This window comes from Meles meles, chromosome 7 (assembly GCF_922984935.1).
Source record: "Meles meles chromosome 7, mMelMel3.1 paternal haplotype, whole genome shotgun sequence".
Classification (NCBI taxonomy): domain Eukaryota; kingdom Metazoa; phylum Chordata; class Mammalia; order Carnivora; family Mustelidae; genus Meles; species Meles meles.
Genome location: NC_060072.1, coordinates 135234884 through 135253681, shown reverse-complemented (window position 1 = coordinate 135253681; position 18798 = coordinate 135234884). Strand labels below are relative to the sequence as shown.

The following is an 18798-nucleotide window of genomic DNA, read 5'->3' as shown; positions in this document are numbered from 1 at the left end:
TCCCTGGGGCTCCCTGGCAGACTCAGGCTCACGCTGGCTTCAGGAATCGCTGAGAACACTCCGCGGTCTGGCTGTGCCTGCTGTTCTGACCAGCCCAGGGGATCTGCTCTGCGCCTCACTGCCCAATCCGAGCAACCCGTCTAGGAACTTCCCAGGTCCTCAGGGACTTTTGGGCTTCTGGACACTAAGGGCAGGGTTGGAGGAAGCTCGACTTGAGTACTTCTACTGAACCACTTTACAGGTCCAGGTGTAAACGACAAGGACATTGCTTGCTCCAGTCTGCAGCAGTGTCCTCCCTGGAACGTGGATGACGAGGGTGGGGAGCATGTGGGTGACCGCCTCTTCCCGCCCTCGCTGTCAGCTTCACTTTTAGAAATCTCTTCTCACTCTCCTGCCTCTTTCTCTGTTTCATCTTTCCACAATCTCCCTAGAACTGGAAAGGGTTCCCCTCTTCTTCCTGCTCTCGCTTGGGTGGAACACTTTGGGGTATCCCTGGAAATTTCCCCTGTATGCTAAAGAGAAGACAAAACAATTCAGACAGACTTTTCTCGAGAGGTAGCCTGGGTCTTGCCACAAGACAATCATAAGGCAAAGGCCTACGCAAGGGCTGGTGGACGCCAATGACCAGAATACTGAGCAAGACCGGACCAGGATCAGCCACACTTTCCGAAAGTGTCCCCCCAGGTTACAGTGCAGAGAATGGACTGGAAGGAAGGGACAAAGACTGGACGTAGGGAGTTTAGGAAAGTAAAGCGGAGGAGGTCAGGTGGGAGATGATGGCCAGGACTAGAGAGAAGCCAGAGAGGTGGAGTCTGGGGACACATGTAATAGACAGAGCTTTGGACTAGTTGTAGATGTGGGAGGCGAAGAGGAAGGAAGACTCGAATGAGCCTACGATTTCTGACTTAAGCCACAAAACCAGACTGGTGACTTCTTCGAAGAGAAGAAACTCGGGGTATGAAGCAGATTTCTGGGGATGGCTGAGTTGGTGAAGCTCCACTGGGACATTCCGAGGACTGGCAGGCATCTGGGCACAGTCCTTTGGGAGCCAATAACGAGCTCACTGTTGATTTTGTGAGGTGAGAAATTCAAATGAAAGGTATCCTAAAACGCTTTACTGCCAGCTGCGGCCTTCCCTGAACCTTTGATTTCAGCGTTACATGAGGACATGGGTTTTCAGTGTAATTCTGCCGGTTGTGGCTTATCACACCTGGCCCCTTCTGCCCTTGAGGAGTTTCACTAGGCTTGCAACTCCTCCCCCCCCCAGGTTTTAATTCCTTTGGAAACCGACAAATGGTTTTAGGCAAACTGAATCCAAGCCCTCTTACCACGGAGAACAGAAATATAAGCATTATCTTATATGCAAATAATAGCATTTTAGTATCCGGCGCTGTGAACACACAGAGTAGGTGACTGGCCCTCTTTTCTAACTGTTGCTGAAAATAAAGTCTGTAACTCAATTCGTCCAGAACCAAAGCCCTCCCTTTGTCAGTTTCCCAACTTGCAATTATTTACAAAGGTATCACATAAAAGGTCACTTTATTATTTAGGTATATGATTTTAATCTCGGCTACTTTGGAGGGTGCCCCAAGAAGGTGCATTTCTCAAAGCTACTTGGTTTACCAGTTTTTCTTCCATGACTGAAGAGAATGACCCTTCCTCTGGAGCAAGGTAAAATGTTTTGTTGTTCTTTTCCACTTCCAGCACAAGTTGCTCTTAGTATCCTAACGCAGCCAGACTGTTCAAACACACAGCTCTGAGCTCAACCAGCAACACAGACTAGCTGCATCCCAGCTGTTCATCAGAAATTCACTGTCAAGGGGCACCTGGGTGGCTCAATGGGTTAGAGCCTCTGCCTTCGGCTCAGGTCATGATCCCAGGGTTCTGGGATCAAGCCCCGCATCGGGCTCTCTGCTCGGCAGGAAGCCTGCTTCCTCCTCTCTCTCTGCCTGCCTCTCTGCCTACTTGTGATCTCTGTCTGTCAAATAAATAAATAAATAAATCTTTAAAAAAAAAAAGAAATTCACTGTCAAGCTCACTGTTGCTCAGCAGTTTTCAAAAGCTCACTTGAGGGGGAAAAAAAAAGGTACATGCATGGCTGTTTGAAGGACATGCGATTCATTGGCTCCTCTCTAGATGCTCTGGAATTCATTCCGGGGTTAGCCAGATGACTATGGAGCTACACACTCGAATATTAAACTCAATTAACTTCCACCTTCCCTAAGCTTGTTTCCAAAATGCAAACTGAAGTAATATTCATTCATTCAACTATTACTCCCTGAACTACTACACCCAAACCATTAGGTCTACAAAATAAAATAAGACAAAACTCTACTTCTGAAAGACCCTATCTACATTTCTAAGTATTTTTATCAAAGGAAAAGGACCTAATAGATAATGAAAATCTTATGAGATAAACACAAAATGGGAGGAATATAAAGAGTAAAGAAGCACCAAGAGGAACACCTTCCCCAGTTAGAGTAAGGGAAAGGTGACTGAAGGACACTCAACATGGACGTGTTCTAGAATCATGCGGCCCACTGTCCCGGGAGCAGCACACTCACAGGAATCCAACAGGAGGAACTGTGGAAGGACATGGTCACACTGCTAAGTAACCACCCAGATGAACAGGGGATAACTGATGTGTTGTCCTTTGGCTATGACACAGAAACCCATCTGGCTTGGTAAATACAGAAATTTATTTTCTCACATGACAAAAGGTCCAGAGTTAGGGCAGGTACCAGAATGAGTTGATTCGGTGGCTCAATTCTACCACTGAGGACCCTCGTTCTTCCTGCCTCTCAGCTCTGCCTCTCTCAGGACAGCTGTCTTTTTGGGATGGAGCAGCTCAGGATGAAGGAAGATGGCCGCAGCATGTTCACACATGGCAGCAAGACAGACAGGAACCCGAGAAAGAAAAGAGACAACCTCTCCCGGTGCCTCCTTAGGACGGAAACAATTTTCCTAGAGACCTTTCAAGGTTTCCCCTCATGCCTCAAAATGCTGCATTTGGACCCATGCCCATTTGTAAAGCACCTAATAAGGGCCGTGGGACTACCACACAGGGCCTAGTGTAATCATTTTGGGGGCTGTCGATTTTAGACCATCAACCACGCCGACTACCACCGTGGTGTTATGGGCACAAGTTCGCTGGCTTGAAGAGTCACCCTTTCTTCTGGAAATCTCTCACTGAGATTCCCAGAAGATAATTTACAAAAATATCTGTGCACTTTCTTACCTCAGTGGGACACTATTTTTTCTCCACTTTCTGTGCCTAGAAAGCGAGGCTGATGGAAAATGATCAAATCTTTATTGTAACTACTCATTTTACAGAAAACTCATGCATTTTCAGCCACACTTACCAAAGTCTACGAGTTTGACTCCACCTTCAGTGGTCAACAGAATGTTATTTCCTTTTACATCGCGGTGGATGGTTTTGTTGTTATGCAAATGCTGAAGTCCCTAAGGGGTGGGAAATAGAAGACTTTTACAGAAAGCATCAAACATTTTTCAGAGGGTTGCATTTGTGCAAAATCAATCAGAAATACATGTCAAAATTAACACTCAAAGAGTCTTAATATGTTTCGCAATGAATGAGTCAAATCAAAGTACCTCATTTCTGCTGTGGAGTTTATATAAATTCATAAACTAGAGCACCCTCTTCCTTAATTCTTATCAAATACTTCATTAAAAATGTGTTGATCTCAGTAGAGGAAACATTCTGTATATTTATTTTAAATAATGGCAAATAAAAACCAATTAGTAAAAAAATACACAGTATCTGCCTTTATCACAATCAGTCTCGGAAGTATAGGTAGGACATGAGAACTCAGGGTTGTGCTAACATGTAGGGAGGGTAGGTTTCTGATAAAACAAGGAAGTAGTAATGCCAAACATTTCAGATTCTGCCTATACTCTTGCATCAATCAATACTAATGCAGTGATATTTTTCTAAAATTGGGATCCACGTTTTTTATTGAACGAAGACTGCCTCATAATTAATGCATGACCAGTTTAAATTGCCTTACCAACAGTGCTTCATGTAAAATATAGGCAATTATGGGTTCACTCATTCTTTGGCCCCTCTTCAGAAATCCCTTCACAAGATCAGCTACTGATCCTCCATTGCACAGCTATAAAGGAATATTCCAAGATATTAAAATGGATATGACATTTTAAGTACTTGCTCTAAAAGGTTTTCTGAAAACAACTTTTTGAAACTGTCTCGATGTTTTGTTTCAAATGATTACTCTCACCATCTTTACGGTGATACCATTTATGGCTTCATAAATGAACATGCAAATTGTACTAACATGCAATTAATTATTAGAAAACAGTTTTCATGTGAGTTACTTTTTTAGAGAAGCCCTGGGCTTGATTTTTAAATTCAAGGAGAATAATTGATTCCACAAATTAGTCCCCAGTTTTAGGATCTAGGGCTTAAAAAAAAAAAAGTAGTCCTGATTTCTGATTGTTTCATTAATAGTGCAAGAAGATTCCATGACCTCAATACAAGGCTACGTACTATTTTGTGTATACATTCATTTAAAAACACGCCCCCCTTTCTGGCAAAATTTCAGAATGCATAAAATAAGGACAACAAATAACATTTCAGGTAACTCTTTTAAATACCATGCTTCTTCAGGCTCTTTCGTTTCCTCCCTCCCCACCCCCACAAAAGTAGGGGAACCTAAGTGAAAAAACAAAAGGAAGACCACGGTAAAGGATTTTTCATACAAGGGTTATGCTAGGTACACAGAAAAGTTTCAAAAGACCTGCAGATTTGCAAAACAGAAAAGCACCAATATTAGCCCTGGAATACAAGAGGGACAATAATTAGGTAAATAGTCCCAGCAAAGCTTGGACCCCATTGAGTACTTGATCTTTTAATCTCTGACCCTTTAGCCTCTACCTTCTGCCCTGATTCTCCTCTGGGGCCCTGGTCCATGGTCTGACCCTGACCTTTCATCCTCCTCTCCTGCCTGCCTTTGTTACCAGTGCCTAGAAGCTAAAAGCCATAATTTCCCTGACTCTCTAACCTAAATAGAGGCAGAGAAAATAGGTCAGAGGACATCATAAACCCCTGGCATCCTAGTTTGAAATACTGAACACATTTTCTCCCCAACTTTTTCATAACATGGTAATTTGATTTTTACCCAACACTTCTGCTGCATTATGGATTAGGTAATCATAGTTCAGATGTGTTGAGTGCATACTTTGTGCCAGGGACACTTCTAATCCATTCACATGCGTTAAGTCTATACCTCATCTCTCCCTAAGTAGGGTATGATCATCTCCGTATTAAAGACTGGGAAAGTGAGACACAAAATGATAAAGTAACTCGCAAAAATCATGCAGTAGTGATAGAGCTAAGAGAGGCACTTGGACAGTCTGATTCTAGAATGGAGCCTTCGCACTTAACCAATTTGCAGCTCATGTCTTTCTAATTCAAAGAAAACTTCTTTCAGCTCAGAAAGGAAGTACAGCCCCAGCATTCCCAAACCTGCATTTTCTTCTGCATCAGGAAGGGTAACAATGTTTCGTGGGACAAACAGAAGACCCTTGCTGTCTAGGCAGCAGAGAACAGGGTCACACTGCCCCCATTGTGGCCTAGCATGACTGGCTCAAAAAATTACTCAAAATTGAAAAGAAATTCAAAATTCTTTCAATTGCATGGCACTTTCAAAGAATCAAGTTTTAGGGGTGCTGGGGTGGCTCAGTTGGCTGTGTCTGACTCTTGATTTCAAAGCAGGTCATGATCTTGGGGTCATGAGATCAAGCCCTGCATGAGGCTCTGTGTTAGGTGTGGCACCTTAAGATTCTCTGTCTCTTTCTCCTTCTGCCTCTCCCCTGCTTGTTCTCTCTCAAAAGAAAGAAAGAAGAAAAGAAAAGAAAAAGTACCAAATTTTAGGGCCAGTTTTAAAATATCTAAAAATCACTGTGGAGAAACTAAATGTCCTTTCCAATTTCTCCAAAGTGTGGGTTCTTTTTGGCTGCATCTTCTGGGGCTATTATGTTAACTCAAGAGGAAGGAGCTGGAATGTTGGGGGTGGGGGATAAAGGAACCCTAAAGCATGTGCAGGAAATAAAGTAAAAAATGAAATACAGGAAGAACTAATGCAACCTTGTAATTCACACTGAGCAGTTTAAATTTTATTTTCTCTAGTCAACTTTTATTTCAAACCGTTGTTTTTCCCATTGAGTCAAGGTTAGAATACAGGATTTTTTTGTAATAAATTCTCACTTTGTTTTTTGAAATGAGGTATATTGAGATATAATTTACATAAAATAAATTTAACCCAATTTAACTGAAATTCTGAGTTTTGACAAGTGCATTCATCATCTAACCACTACCACAATCAAGATACAGAAAAAACTCAGGACATAAAAATCTTCCTTGTGTTTCTTTGTAGTCAAACCCTTACCCAGCCCCTGGAAACCACTAATCTGTTTTCTGTCCCCATGGCATTGCCTTTGCAAGACTGTCATAGAAACTGAATCATAAGGTTGAAGCCCATTGAGTCTGGTTTCTTTGACTTAATATATCTAAAATTCATCTCTATTGAATATTACTTTTCTAGAAATTTTTTAAGAATTTTCTAGAATATTGAATATTCTAGAAAAGAACATTTCTTTTTGATGTTTTAATGTTGTTCATTCCTTTTTTGCCTGTTTGTTTTAGAGAGAGGAGTGTGACAGAGCATGGGCAGGGAAAGCAGCAGAGAGAGAGAGAGGGAGAGAGACTCTCAAGCAGACTCCACACTGAGTGCCGAGCCTGATGTGGGGCTCAATCTCATGACTGAGAGACCAAATCAAGAATACAATGTTCAACCAACTGAGCCACCCCAGTGTGCCACTGTTCATTCCCTTTTTAATGCTGAGTATTCCACTGAATAGATAAGCCACTGTTTGTTTATTCATTAACTGAAAGACATTTGAAGTATTTCTAATTTGGGGCCATTATGAGCAAAACCATTGTAAACATTGCATATAGGTCCTTACATGAATATACTTTTCATTTCTCTTGGGTAAGTACCTAAGACAGGGGACTGTTGAGTCCTATGAGTCATATGTTTTACCTTCTAAGCATCATCCAAACTATTTGTCAAAGTAGCTATCTCATTCTGCATTCCCACTAGTGGTGTAATATACCTTAAATGCATATTGTTAAGAACAATCCACAATCATTTGAGCTAAAACTGACAGCCCAAGACTGAAAAACTCTGCATTAAAGAGATTAAATAACAATTACCAAGATTCTATGTTAAGTCTTGAATTATTACATGGGAAAATTATATTATTTACATGGGAAAAATATATTATTTACATGGGAAAATAATAATGAGCAAGTACTGTGGAATACCATAGATGTACTGATAACATCAAGTTGGAAGGGAAAAAAGGAGAAGATTTAAAGACAGGCTAGAATCTGCCCTTGAAGATGTTGACAAGTTTTCTTCTGCCGTTCTGGTGTACTGACTTTGGTTATAGTGTCTTCTGCAATTCAGAAGTGTACTTTGGGGAGAGGCAGATTCAAATTTATCAACTTTTTTCTTAATGTTCCCTGTTTTACTTGGTCATGTTTAGAAGAAAGGCTTTTCCTTAAAGTAAGGTCATTACAAAATTTTTGTGTTTTCTTTTTATGATTTTATGTCTTTTAACATATTTTGATCTTTAATTCACTTAAAGTATTTTATTTTTTAATTTATTTCATTTCTTTAAAGACTTATTTATTTCAGAGAGAGAGAAAAAGAGAGAGAGAGCAGGGGAGGGGCAGAGGGAGAGGGAGAAAAGGAATATTAAGCAGGTTCCACGCCCTACGTGAAATTGACACTTGAGCTGAAATCAAGAGTCAGACTCTCAACTGACTGAGCCATCCAGGTGGCCCTCACTTCCAGGGTTTTAAATGTGTAATATTTAGTTTGTTTCTAATAGACAGTCTGCTGCTGTATGAGATGCCACCATTGCTATACGCTGGATTCCAGTGAATGCCTGGGCCTTTCTCTAGATTATCTATGAAATTCCTCTGATTTCTCTGTTCTGGTGAAGTATCAACTTGTTTTAAAGCTTGTTTAAGAGTTGGTTTATCAAATAAGTCATCTCTTATTATCTTTCCAAAAATTTCCGGGCTCTTGCTGCACCTGTACTCTTCTAGATGAAATTCAGAATCAGCTTCTCAAAGATAGGACTATAAACAATTTGAGTAACACAATAAATTAATTATTTCAATAATGTAATTATTTCATATGACATTTGAAAAAGAATGATCATTGATTGGTTGAAACTTTTAACCATATGAAGATAGAATGACCAAAATTTTTTTAAATATTTTATTTATTTATTTTACAGACAGAGAACACAAGCAGGCAGAGACAGACAGAGAAAGAGGGGGAAGCAGACTCCCCGCTGAGCAGAGGGCCCGATGTGGGGCTCGATCCCAGGACCCTGGGATCATGACCCGAGCCGAAGGCTTAGGCTTAACCCACTGAGGCACCCAGGTACCCCGAGAATGACCAAAATTTTTTTAAAAATGACCAATTACCAATCAATGAATAAAAGTTAAAAAAAAAAGAGAGAAGAAAAGAAAACATCTAAAGTGGGGAGTATTTTAAAAGCCCACTAAAATCCTTAAATTACCGATCAAAAAGAAAAAGAAAACTCCAAAACATTATTTGAGTTTAATATATGGAAGGACTAGAGTAAATTAAAGAGAATAAATAAATTATGAAAACCAGATATTCGTGTTTTACTTCCAGATAATGTGAATTTGAGATAACAGAAGCTTTATTTTTTCCTTTTATATCTTTTACTGTACTGTTTGCAATATATTGTGATTATTAATAATATATGTGAAACTTGTTTTCAGAAGTATTATTTAAAACAAATATCCAAATACTTGCGGCTTTTAAAATATCTAGTTTCTGATACTTAGGTTTTATTAAAAATCCAAGCCCAATTTAACCATTTGCATACCATCATTGCTTTTCCAGGATTTCATTAAAAAATTAGTGCCTGGTTAGAGAGTGCACTTGAACTAAAAATATTTGGTGCCTATTACATGCATGACCCTATGACAGCTATTGACGGTCTACATCAAGCTGAGAGTCTTGAAGACTTCTTGATGAGGGACAGAACTGGTCCCTTACGCACTGCTTAGCATGGACCTCCTATCAGCACCCTTCCGTGGGAGCATCTAGTCTGTTTTCAATATTCATCTGGGCCTCACCTTCCCAAGATCCCAAACACTACCCTCACAGGGAAAGAGAGATTAAAGTACATAGACCAAAACTAACTCCTGTTTAGAAACCAGGAGGAAAAGAAACAACAAAACAACATAACATTGCAAAGGGATGGAAAGCAACAATGAAATCAGAGACAGAACTTCTCCAAAATACAGAGACTCTGCTGTGTGATATTTTTATCAGGAGGTCTCATTCTCCGTCTGGGAGTAGTGTTAAGGTGGGAAACGAAGAGAAAGGGGAAAATGCCTTTTTCTTTTGTGTACCTACTTTGCAAAGGATAGGTACCTCAGATTTTATATCTTCTAGTATTTATAGCTCCAAAAGTTAGAGTGTGTAAATCTAGACGCCTGCCCTTTGAAGTCATAAAATTCCCATTTTACATAGCTTGAGGCACAGACATTTTGCCCACTTATTCACTGATTCATTTTATTTTATTTTTTTTTTGATTACTTATGCTGAAGAAAAAAACTGCCTCCAAATAGTGGTTTTTTTAAGAGATTAATGATAGAGAAAATCACAAATGATGAAATATTTTTAAATTGAAAATCCTCCCCCTCGTGGAATCTATGCTGGTTCTCTGCTTGACTGTGGTCATGTTTGCTGGTAGGGGAAATTACTACATGAGGCTTTGTGTGGACCTTGACCAAGAGGAATTGAAGATGTGGACGATTCCCTCTTCTTGGACCCTGCCCAATGCCTCCTACCCATGTTCTGTATAGAGAAGAGCAACGTTTGTTTCTCTGGCTGCTGTGGTTTAGTCTCTAGGATAGAAAAGAGTCTTCTGAATGAAGGTTTAAGAAAGTGGGTTGAGGGGAGCCTGGGTGGCTCAGTGGGTTAAAGCCTCTGCCTTCAGCTCAGGTCATGATCCCAGGGTCCTGGGATCGAGCCTCGCATCGGGCTCTCTGCTTGGCAGGGAGCCTGCTTCCTCCTCTCTCTCTCTCTCTGCCTGCCTCTCTCCCTACTTGTGATCTCTATCTGCCAAATAAATAAATAAAATAAAATAAAAAAAGAAAGTGGGTTGAAATGAAAGCCCAACGGGGGAAGAAGGCAAATATAACAACCATGGAAATTATGAAACAGACTATAGGTGCCAAATGTTGATAAACCACAAATTAATGTGTAGTTGAACTGTTCCTAAAGATGCTCGAAATGAAACAGCACCTTGAATTCTCAAAACCTCATTTAGAATAAGTGATATTTCAAATACGCTCTTGGTGAAATATGCTTTTCCTCAACTAGCACAAAATGCCTTTCTTTCGTATAAAGAAAAGTAAAATCAAATTTTAAATTGAAGTGATCATGAAGGATTAAAATATAGAAAATGATGTTTCTGAATTAGGCAATAGATCATTAAAAATGAAATTGACCTTAGGTTTTCCTTTACAAAGAACTGCAACCAGATGAATGAATTGTCATATTTAGCTTATGCAATTCTTAAATCACCATCATAAACTAAGATGGGGACTTGTAATGGGGGACTGAAAACCTTAAGTATAGTTTTGAAACACAATGCTATCAGGAGCCCTTAGTGTTCTTTAATTGAAAAAAACTGAAGTATAATTTTCTTAAACCAGAGTTACACTAATAACAGAGCAGCACTAAAAATGAATTCTCTAATTAGGCTACAGCCGAACATTTTAAAAAACAATATAAATCAAAAGGGATCACATTCTATAAACAGACCATTACAACTAACTTCCAAAGATGGCCTTTATAAGTTTCCTAAATGTATTCTGTCTACACGATGTTTGGAAAGCATATATTTCTACTCAATTTTCTGAAAGAAGGCTACTAATCTATAATTGGCATTTCTGACCATTGCCATTTTTCAATTTTTTTCCCATTATTGGATCTGTTTCTGGATTCTTTGTTCATTGCATTCATCTATCTAGCTTTTCCTGCAACAATATCCACCATATTAATAACTATAGCTTTTTAACAAGAATTTTATTTTCTCAGGCTAGTCTTTGTGATGTCAATTTTTTTTTTCATTCATTCTGGGAATGCTCTAAGACCACAGATAGTCTAAGACCATATTCTGTGGGAGGCCACAAAAGCAGAAACTCGTATTCTCTAAAACTTATTTCTAATTTTCACTTTGCTTATCAACATTCGTGTTTGAATATTTTTGTAGAAACCAGTCTTAGTGAATGCCTACAGGTGAAACTTGGATCATATGGGTTCATGTGTAACATTAGAAGACACCGTTGTACCATATGCAAAGTAGCTGTGCCATTTCATGTTGCCTGAGCAAAATGAAGAGTTCAATGGACCCCACAATATTCTGTTTTATTAGTCTGTGATTATAGTCACTTTAGTGGATGTGTAGTACAGTGTGATTGTGGTTTTAATTTAAATTTTACCAAAGATATTGAACATATTATATATATGCTTCTGTGAAGACTTCAAGCTTTTTACTTATGTCTTAAAAATTTGGGCATAGGCACTTTGTTAGGTGAAAGTTCCATCTATTCCTCATGTGCTGAAAGTGTCTTATCACAAAGAGGTATTGAATTTTGGCAGGTGTTTTCCATGTTTTTTTTCTTTGATTCTTCTAATGCAGTGAATTGTAATGCAGAAAATTTTAATTTTTTATTAACGTTTTAGTAAACTTGTGTGCTAGGGACAGAGCCCGTTTAATCATGATCTATTAACATTTTCATATATGTTACTGAATTTGTTAATATTTTATGAAGGATGTTTACATATATACTCATGTGGAATGTTAGAATATAGTTTTCTTTTTTTGTAATATCTTCACTTTCTTTTGTCAGTATAATGCTGGCCTCATAGATGAGTCAACAAGACTGACTCTTTCTTAAATATGTCTTAGGATTGGTTTTCCCCCCAGAATGGAATTGTGAAGAACTCTGTGGACCTATTCCCCCATGAAACAAGAACTGGTAAAAATTTAAAAATAAACAACCATTTAATGTCTTCAGAAATGGTTATAAGGACATATAGCAAATGAAGAAACATTTGAGAACAAAACTCAATCTTGGTAAGAATACGAAGAGTCTGTGGTAACCGAACCACCCTGCTGTCCTCACCCCCAACCACGGCACAATGACAAAAGCTCTACTCAGCGTGAACATAACCAAGAAGATAGGGTGCCCCTCCCATCAGCTCCCATTCAAGGTCTATGGTATCTTTTTTGGGAGGGACAGACCACCAGCATTTCTCACCCCTGACCCAACTCTGCTACCAAGCCAGCTACAGAGTCCACCTCCCTAATCCACAGTGCTGCTTCTCAAACAGGATGATATGGGCCACTCTCCAAGACATGCTGCCAGTTCCAGAACAGTGGCTCAGATATTTTGCCCAGGGAGAAAGGCAGGCCACAAAAACAGAGAACTCCAAGGCTGGACCTGACATCTGAGAGAGAGAGGGGGGATCAAGCCTAAGGATTTTCTTGAAAACAGTGGAGGCTTTTGTAATTACAAGGAGGCAGGTAACTCCATGAGAACAAGTAGGTAACCACAGACCAGCTAGCTTGACAGAGAGATTCAAGGAAAGAAACAGCTAAGAATAACTCTCTTGGGGTCATAAAAATCTCAAAAGACTCATCTCAAAAAGCACCCAGGCATAGACCCAAATTAATTAGATCAGACTGGGAAGCAATTTTTGCCCCAAGACATTGTTGAAAACAATAGAGGAATCAGCTGGCAATTAGTGGAGCCTAATAACTGAGTGTTCACCATAGAGACAGAAAGCCTTCTAAAAAGATCAGGGAAGGAGAGGTGGAAAGCACTGTTAAACCCATTGCCATCTGAAGGTGACCGCACATGCCCAAAGCGTACCCTCTGAGGAAGGACATCAGAGGCTTCATACCATGGGGGATAAGTCAAGTTACTAAACAAACAAGCAAACAAAAAAAATTAGCTTCCCCTTATCGATATCTAGAAGTCCTATAATACATGAAATATATGACATAGAATATCCAGTTTTCAATCACAAAAAATTATGATATGCAAAGAAACAGAAAAGTGTCACTCATACACACATAAAAGAGCAGGCCACAGAAACTGCCCATGAGAGATCCCAGATGATGAACTCAGTAGACAGACTTCAAAGTAGGAATTATAAATATGTTCAGAGGACTAAAGGAAATCATGCTTTAAGAAGTGAGGAATGGTATGATGATAATGTCTCATCAATAAAGAGATGGAACTCATAAAAAAAGAACCAAATGAAAGTTCTGGAGACGAAAATTATATTACAGTAATGTATATGATAAATTCAACAGGGGACCTCACCAGTACATTTGAAGTGGCAGAAGAAAGAACATGCAAACTTGAAGTTAGATGGATAGAGATTATGAAATATGAGAGAAGATAGAATGAATAAATGAACAGTTTCAAGGAAATGTACGGATGCCCATATAAATGTATGGGTACGCCAGAAGAAAGAGATAATAAGGAGCAGAAAAAAATAGTGCAAGAAACAATAGCTGAATCTCCCCAAATTTGATAAAAACAGTATTATTCTATATATCCAAGAAGTTCAATGAACTCAAGTAGAATAAACACAAAGAGATCCATAGTCATATAAAATAAAAATAACCTAAGATAAAAAAAAAGAATATCTTGAAAATAACAGGAGAAAATTAATTGTTATGGGAAAAAGAACCCTAATAAGATTAACTGTTGACTTCTTATCAGGAACTACATCCCAGAAGGGAGAAGGAAGATATATTTCAGGGGCTCAATAAAAAAAATCTGTCCACCAAGAGTCTTATATCCAGCAAGAATATCTTCAAAATTAAAGAGGAAATTAATACATGGCTATGTAAACAAAATCGAGATCATTTGTTGCTAGCAGATCCAACTTAATAAGAAATACTAAAAAAGTTCTTTAGGATTAAAGCAAGTCATCACAGAGAGTTATTTGAAACCACATTAGAAAATAAAGAGCATTAGTAAAGGTAATTTTTAAAATTTTTTTTATTTTTTAAAGATTTTATTTATTTTTTTGACAGAGACCACAAGTAGACAGAGAGGCAGGCAGGGGAAGTGGGAAGCAGGCTCCCACTGAGTGGAGAGCCCAATGCGGGGCTTGATCCCAGAACCCTGGGATCATGACCTGAGCCAAAGGCAGAGAGGCCTTAACCCACTGAGCCACTCAGGCGCCCAGTAAAGGTAATTATTTTATCATAAAAGACAGTATACATGCTTATTACTTTTTTCTTCACTGATTTAAAAAGAAATCCTATAAAACAATATGTACACAATTGTATTATTTGGTCTACAGTATATAGAAATGCAATATGTTTGACAGTAAGAGCACTAAAGAGGTGGGCTGCAAGAAAGTTGGATTGATGCGATGTGATACCAGAGCGTAACTAGGATTCACAGGAAGAAATGAAGAGAACTGAAAATGTTTAAGTGAGAAAGTTAATATTAAAAACTCTATGATTATATACTTGCTGTCTTTCCTCTCTCAACTTTGTCAAAATACATAAAATTATATACAGTAGCTATGAAAATTATTGTACCATTTATTTATGTGAAATGTATAACAACGATAGTTGTAAAAATGAGTAAGACAGACTAGAAATATACAGGAAGAATAATTTCTATATCTCTCTGGAATTTAGTTGGTATAAATATTTGATAGAATTTACTAGTGAAGAAACTGGATCTGGTATTCTCTTTATTCTTTATGGGAAGAATTATGAATTAAGTTTCTTTTATGAATACAAAACTATTTATGTTTTCTACTTCTAGTTTCTTTTATGAATACAAAACTATTTATGTTTTCTACTTCTCATATCAGTTTTATAGTTTGTGTCTTTCAAGGACAACATCAGATAATCAGTTGCCAAATTTATTAACATAAAGTTGTTTGTGGGGCGGCTTGGTGGCTCAATGAGTTAAGCGTCTGACTTTTGGTTTCAGTTCAGGTCATGATCTTGTGGTCATGAGGTGAAGCCCCACAACAGGCTCTATGCTCAGTGTAGTCTGAGAGAGATTCTCTCTCTCCTTTCCTCTCCCCCCACAACCCGCTTGCACACCCTCTGTCTCTAAAATATGAATCAATAAAAAATCTCCAAAAAATATAAAGTTGTTCATTACATTTCATTACTATCATGCTAATGTCTATAGATACAATAGTGATTTTCCTATTTGATCTCTAAAATTGGCAATTTATATGTCATCATTTTTTTCTGGATCTATCTAGAGAGATTTGTCCAGTTCATTAAAGACTTCCAAAGAACCAATTTTTGCTTTCATTTTCTCTGTTTTTGTTCATTTTCTATTGATGCTTATTATTATCTTCATTATTTATTTTCTTCAGCTTTCACTGGATTTCATTTGCTTTGATTTCTTTAGCATCTTAAGACAAAAAAATGACAAAACTGGTATTAAACCTTTCTTTTCTAAAATAAGCATTGAAAGGAAGTATAAATGTCCATCTAGCCACCACCTAACTGAATCTCAGAACTTTGATATGTCATGTTTCCATTACCATTTCAAACTATTTTCTCATTTTCCTTAAAATTTCCTCTCTGAGCTAAGGGTTACTTTTGAAGTACATGGTCTAATTTCCAAATATTGGGGAGTTTTTCTGATATCTTCATTTTTAATTTAATTCTTATGATCAGGCAATACACTTGTCATGATTTCACTATTTTTAAATTGGTTGAGATTTGTTTCATAGTCCAGAAAACTCAAGTGCCCTTTGTTATACTGATTTTCTACTTATTCTTTAAATTACTGTGGATAGAATGTTGACTTTTCCATTTAACATTGTGAATATATTGGGCTCCCTGCCTGGCAGGGAATCTGCCTCTTCTCCTCCCTCTCCCTCTGTATGCTCACTCTCAATCTCTCTCTTAAATAAATACATCTAACGGAATATGTCTGTTTCTTTTTTCAATTCTAATAGTTTCTGTTTCATGTATTTTAAAGCCTTGTTATTGAGTACATATTAAAGCTTAAGTATATTTGATCTTCTTTTGTTTTTGACTTGTCTATCATCCCTCCCTCTCTATCTCTGTTTCTCTATATATTTCAAGTGTTTGTATTTGGTCTTGCTTTTCATCCAATTTGACCATTTCTGCCTTTGAAATGTAGAGTTTAGACTATTTTCATTTAATGTAATTACAAATAAGGTTAGGCTTAAGTCTACCATTTCCTACTTTTTTCTGTTTTCCTTTTAATCTTCTTTTCCAATTTTCCTACTTTCTCTGGTTTGAATGTTTGTAGTATTCCATTTTATCCTCTATTGGCCTATTAGCTATACTTATTCATTTTATTTTATTTTTTTAGTGCTTGCTTTAGTGTTTTCAATATGCATCTTTAACTTATTATAGTCTCCTTAAAATAATATTACAGTAGATCACAATAATGTAAAACTCTTAAAACTATATATTTCCATTTTTCCTCTCTAGTTTCTTTGTTATTTTTGCCATACATTTTAGTTTTACATGCTAAAACCCCCAAAATATATAGCTATAATTGTGGACTTCACTCATGATTTCTCTTTTAAAAATACTGAAATAATATTACTAAAAATATTTTTAATATAAGATAAAAAGTTTCTTATTTATCCTTATATTTACCACTAATGGTATTTTTCTTTTCTTTTTGTAGATCTGAGTTTCCATCTTTTTTTAAAGATTTTATTTGCTTGTTCGAGAGAGAGAGAGTGAGCACAACTGGGAGCAGAGTGGAGGAAGGGCAGAGAGAGAGGGAGAAGCAGCCTCCCACTGAACAGGAAGCCTGATGTGGGGCTCTATCCCAGCACCGAAGGATCATGACCTGAGCCAAAGGCAGACACCGGCCAAGTGAGCCATGCAGGCACCCGTCTGAGTTTCCATTTAAAATCATTTTCCTTTGGCCTGAAAGTTTTTCTTTGACATTTTCTATAGTACATGTCTCTGGTAATAAGTTCTTGTCCTTTGGTGAAAATGCCTGTCTTTATTTTGCCTTCATTTATGAGTCACATTTTCACTGTACACAGAAATGTTGAGAGCGCTTTCTTCCCCCATTGCTTTAACGATACCATTCCACTGTATTTGTTGTCAGCAGCAACTCTTACCTTTGCCTCCTCAATGTAATGAAATGTTTTTCCGCTTGGTGCTTTTATATATTTTTCTTTATTTTGAGTGTTTGACATCTTGATTATGGCATATCTTCATGTAGTTTTGTTTCTCCTACAGTGGAGATTCTGGGCTCCTTACATCTACAGGTTCTCAGTGTTCACAAAATTCAGAAAGATTTCAGCCATTACCTCCCCCAGCCCTCACTCCTGTTTTCAGAATGCAATTACATGTAGCTTAGAATACTTGGTAATGTCCTGTAGGTCACAGGGCCTTTTTATCTCCCCCTTTCATTTCTTCTATCTGGTCGGTCAGGACAGCTTTTATTTTATTTTATTATTTTATTTTATATAAATAAAAAATATTTATTTTATTTTCCTTTTATTTATTTTATTTTATTCAAGTTCACTGATCTTCACTTCCACACACTTTACTTCTAATCTGCTGTTAAACTCAATATTATATATTTCTCACTACTGATATAGTTTTCAGTTCTAGCAGTTACATTCAGTTCTTTCTATAGTTTCCCTTTCAACATTATGTTCAGGTTCTCCTTGAAATTCTTGAACATACTTGTAATATTTGTTTTAAAATTCTTACCTGCTAATTCATCAACTTTGTTATTTCTGGGTCTGTTTCTATTGATTAATTTTTCTTCTGATAGTGGATCACATTTTCCTGCTTCTTTGTATATTGAGTAATTTTTTACTGGATACTAGATTTTATTAATTTTATATTTGAATTCCTAGATTCTGCTGTCTTCCATTAATGAATGCTGAGTTTTGTTCTGGCATACAATTAATTTACTTATGGACCAATGTGAACCTTTCAAGCCTTGTTTTTGAACTTTTTATGGGTGTGCCTAGGGTAGCTCTTTTTCTAGGGCTAATCTAGCCTTTCCTCTAATGCATAAGCTTTCAAGGCGTTTACTAAATGCCTCAGGTGTTTGACAAAGTTTCTCCATTTTGGTGGGTCAGAACCCAAGTATCTCTCAACCCCGCACAAACTCTGGTAGTTGGTTAGATTACAACTTTTCCCTGATCTTTTACCCAACTACCTGAAATCTTGCTCCAGATATAACTAGCTTGGTTTTCGGTCAAATATCTCTTTGCAGATTTCTGAAGATTTCTTTCTGCTTATCATCTCTTTGCAAGTCTCAGCCACATCTGCTCTTCCAGTCTTTTCAGTTCTGCAAGACTGCAGTGATCTCCACGGGAATGTCCTAGAGCCTGTGGTCTGGAAACTGCCTCCAAGAATAAAGCTGAGGTGATTGTAGAACTCCCCTTGTTTATCTCCTTTATCAATGTCATAGTCCTAAGCTTTTTTCTATGTTTGAAAAGTGTTTTATATATAAAAATATATTTTATTCAGTTCTCTAGTTATTTGTGGTATAAAAACATGAAGACAGAAGTTACTATCAAAGCCAGAAGCAGAGAAGTCCACGATTATTATTTTTTTTTAAATAACAATTGCTGGGGCACCTGGGTGGCTCAGTGAGTTAAAGCCTCTGCC

The 18798-nt window shown here is 37.7% G+C and overlaps 1 protein-coding gene across 1 annotated transcript in view; it reads right to left on the bottom strand.

Annotated features, from left to right (window-relative positions):
- Positions 1 to 18798, bottom strand: part of MYO3A (myosin IIIA) — a 230683-nt gene that overhangs the window by 201406 nt on the left and 10479 nt on the right. Inside the window, exons 3-4 of the mRNA XM_046012977.1 lie at positions 4029 to 4133; positions 3363 to 3462 (exon numbers count right to left, since the gene is read on the bottom strand). Of these exons, the coding sequence (XP_045868933.1) occupies positions 3363 to 3462; positions 4029 to 4133 (205 nt within the window). The remainder of the gene's footprint in view (positions 1 to 3362; positions 3463 to 4028; positions 4134 to 18798) is intronic.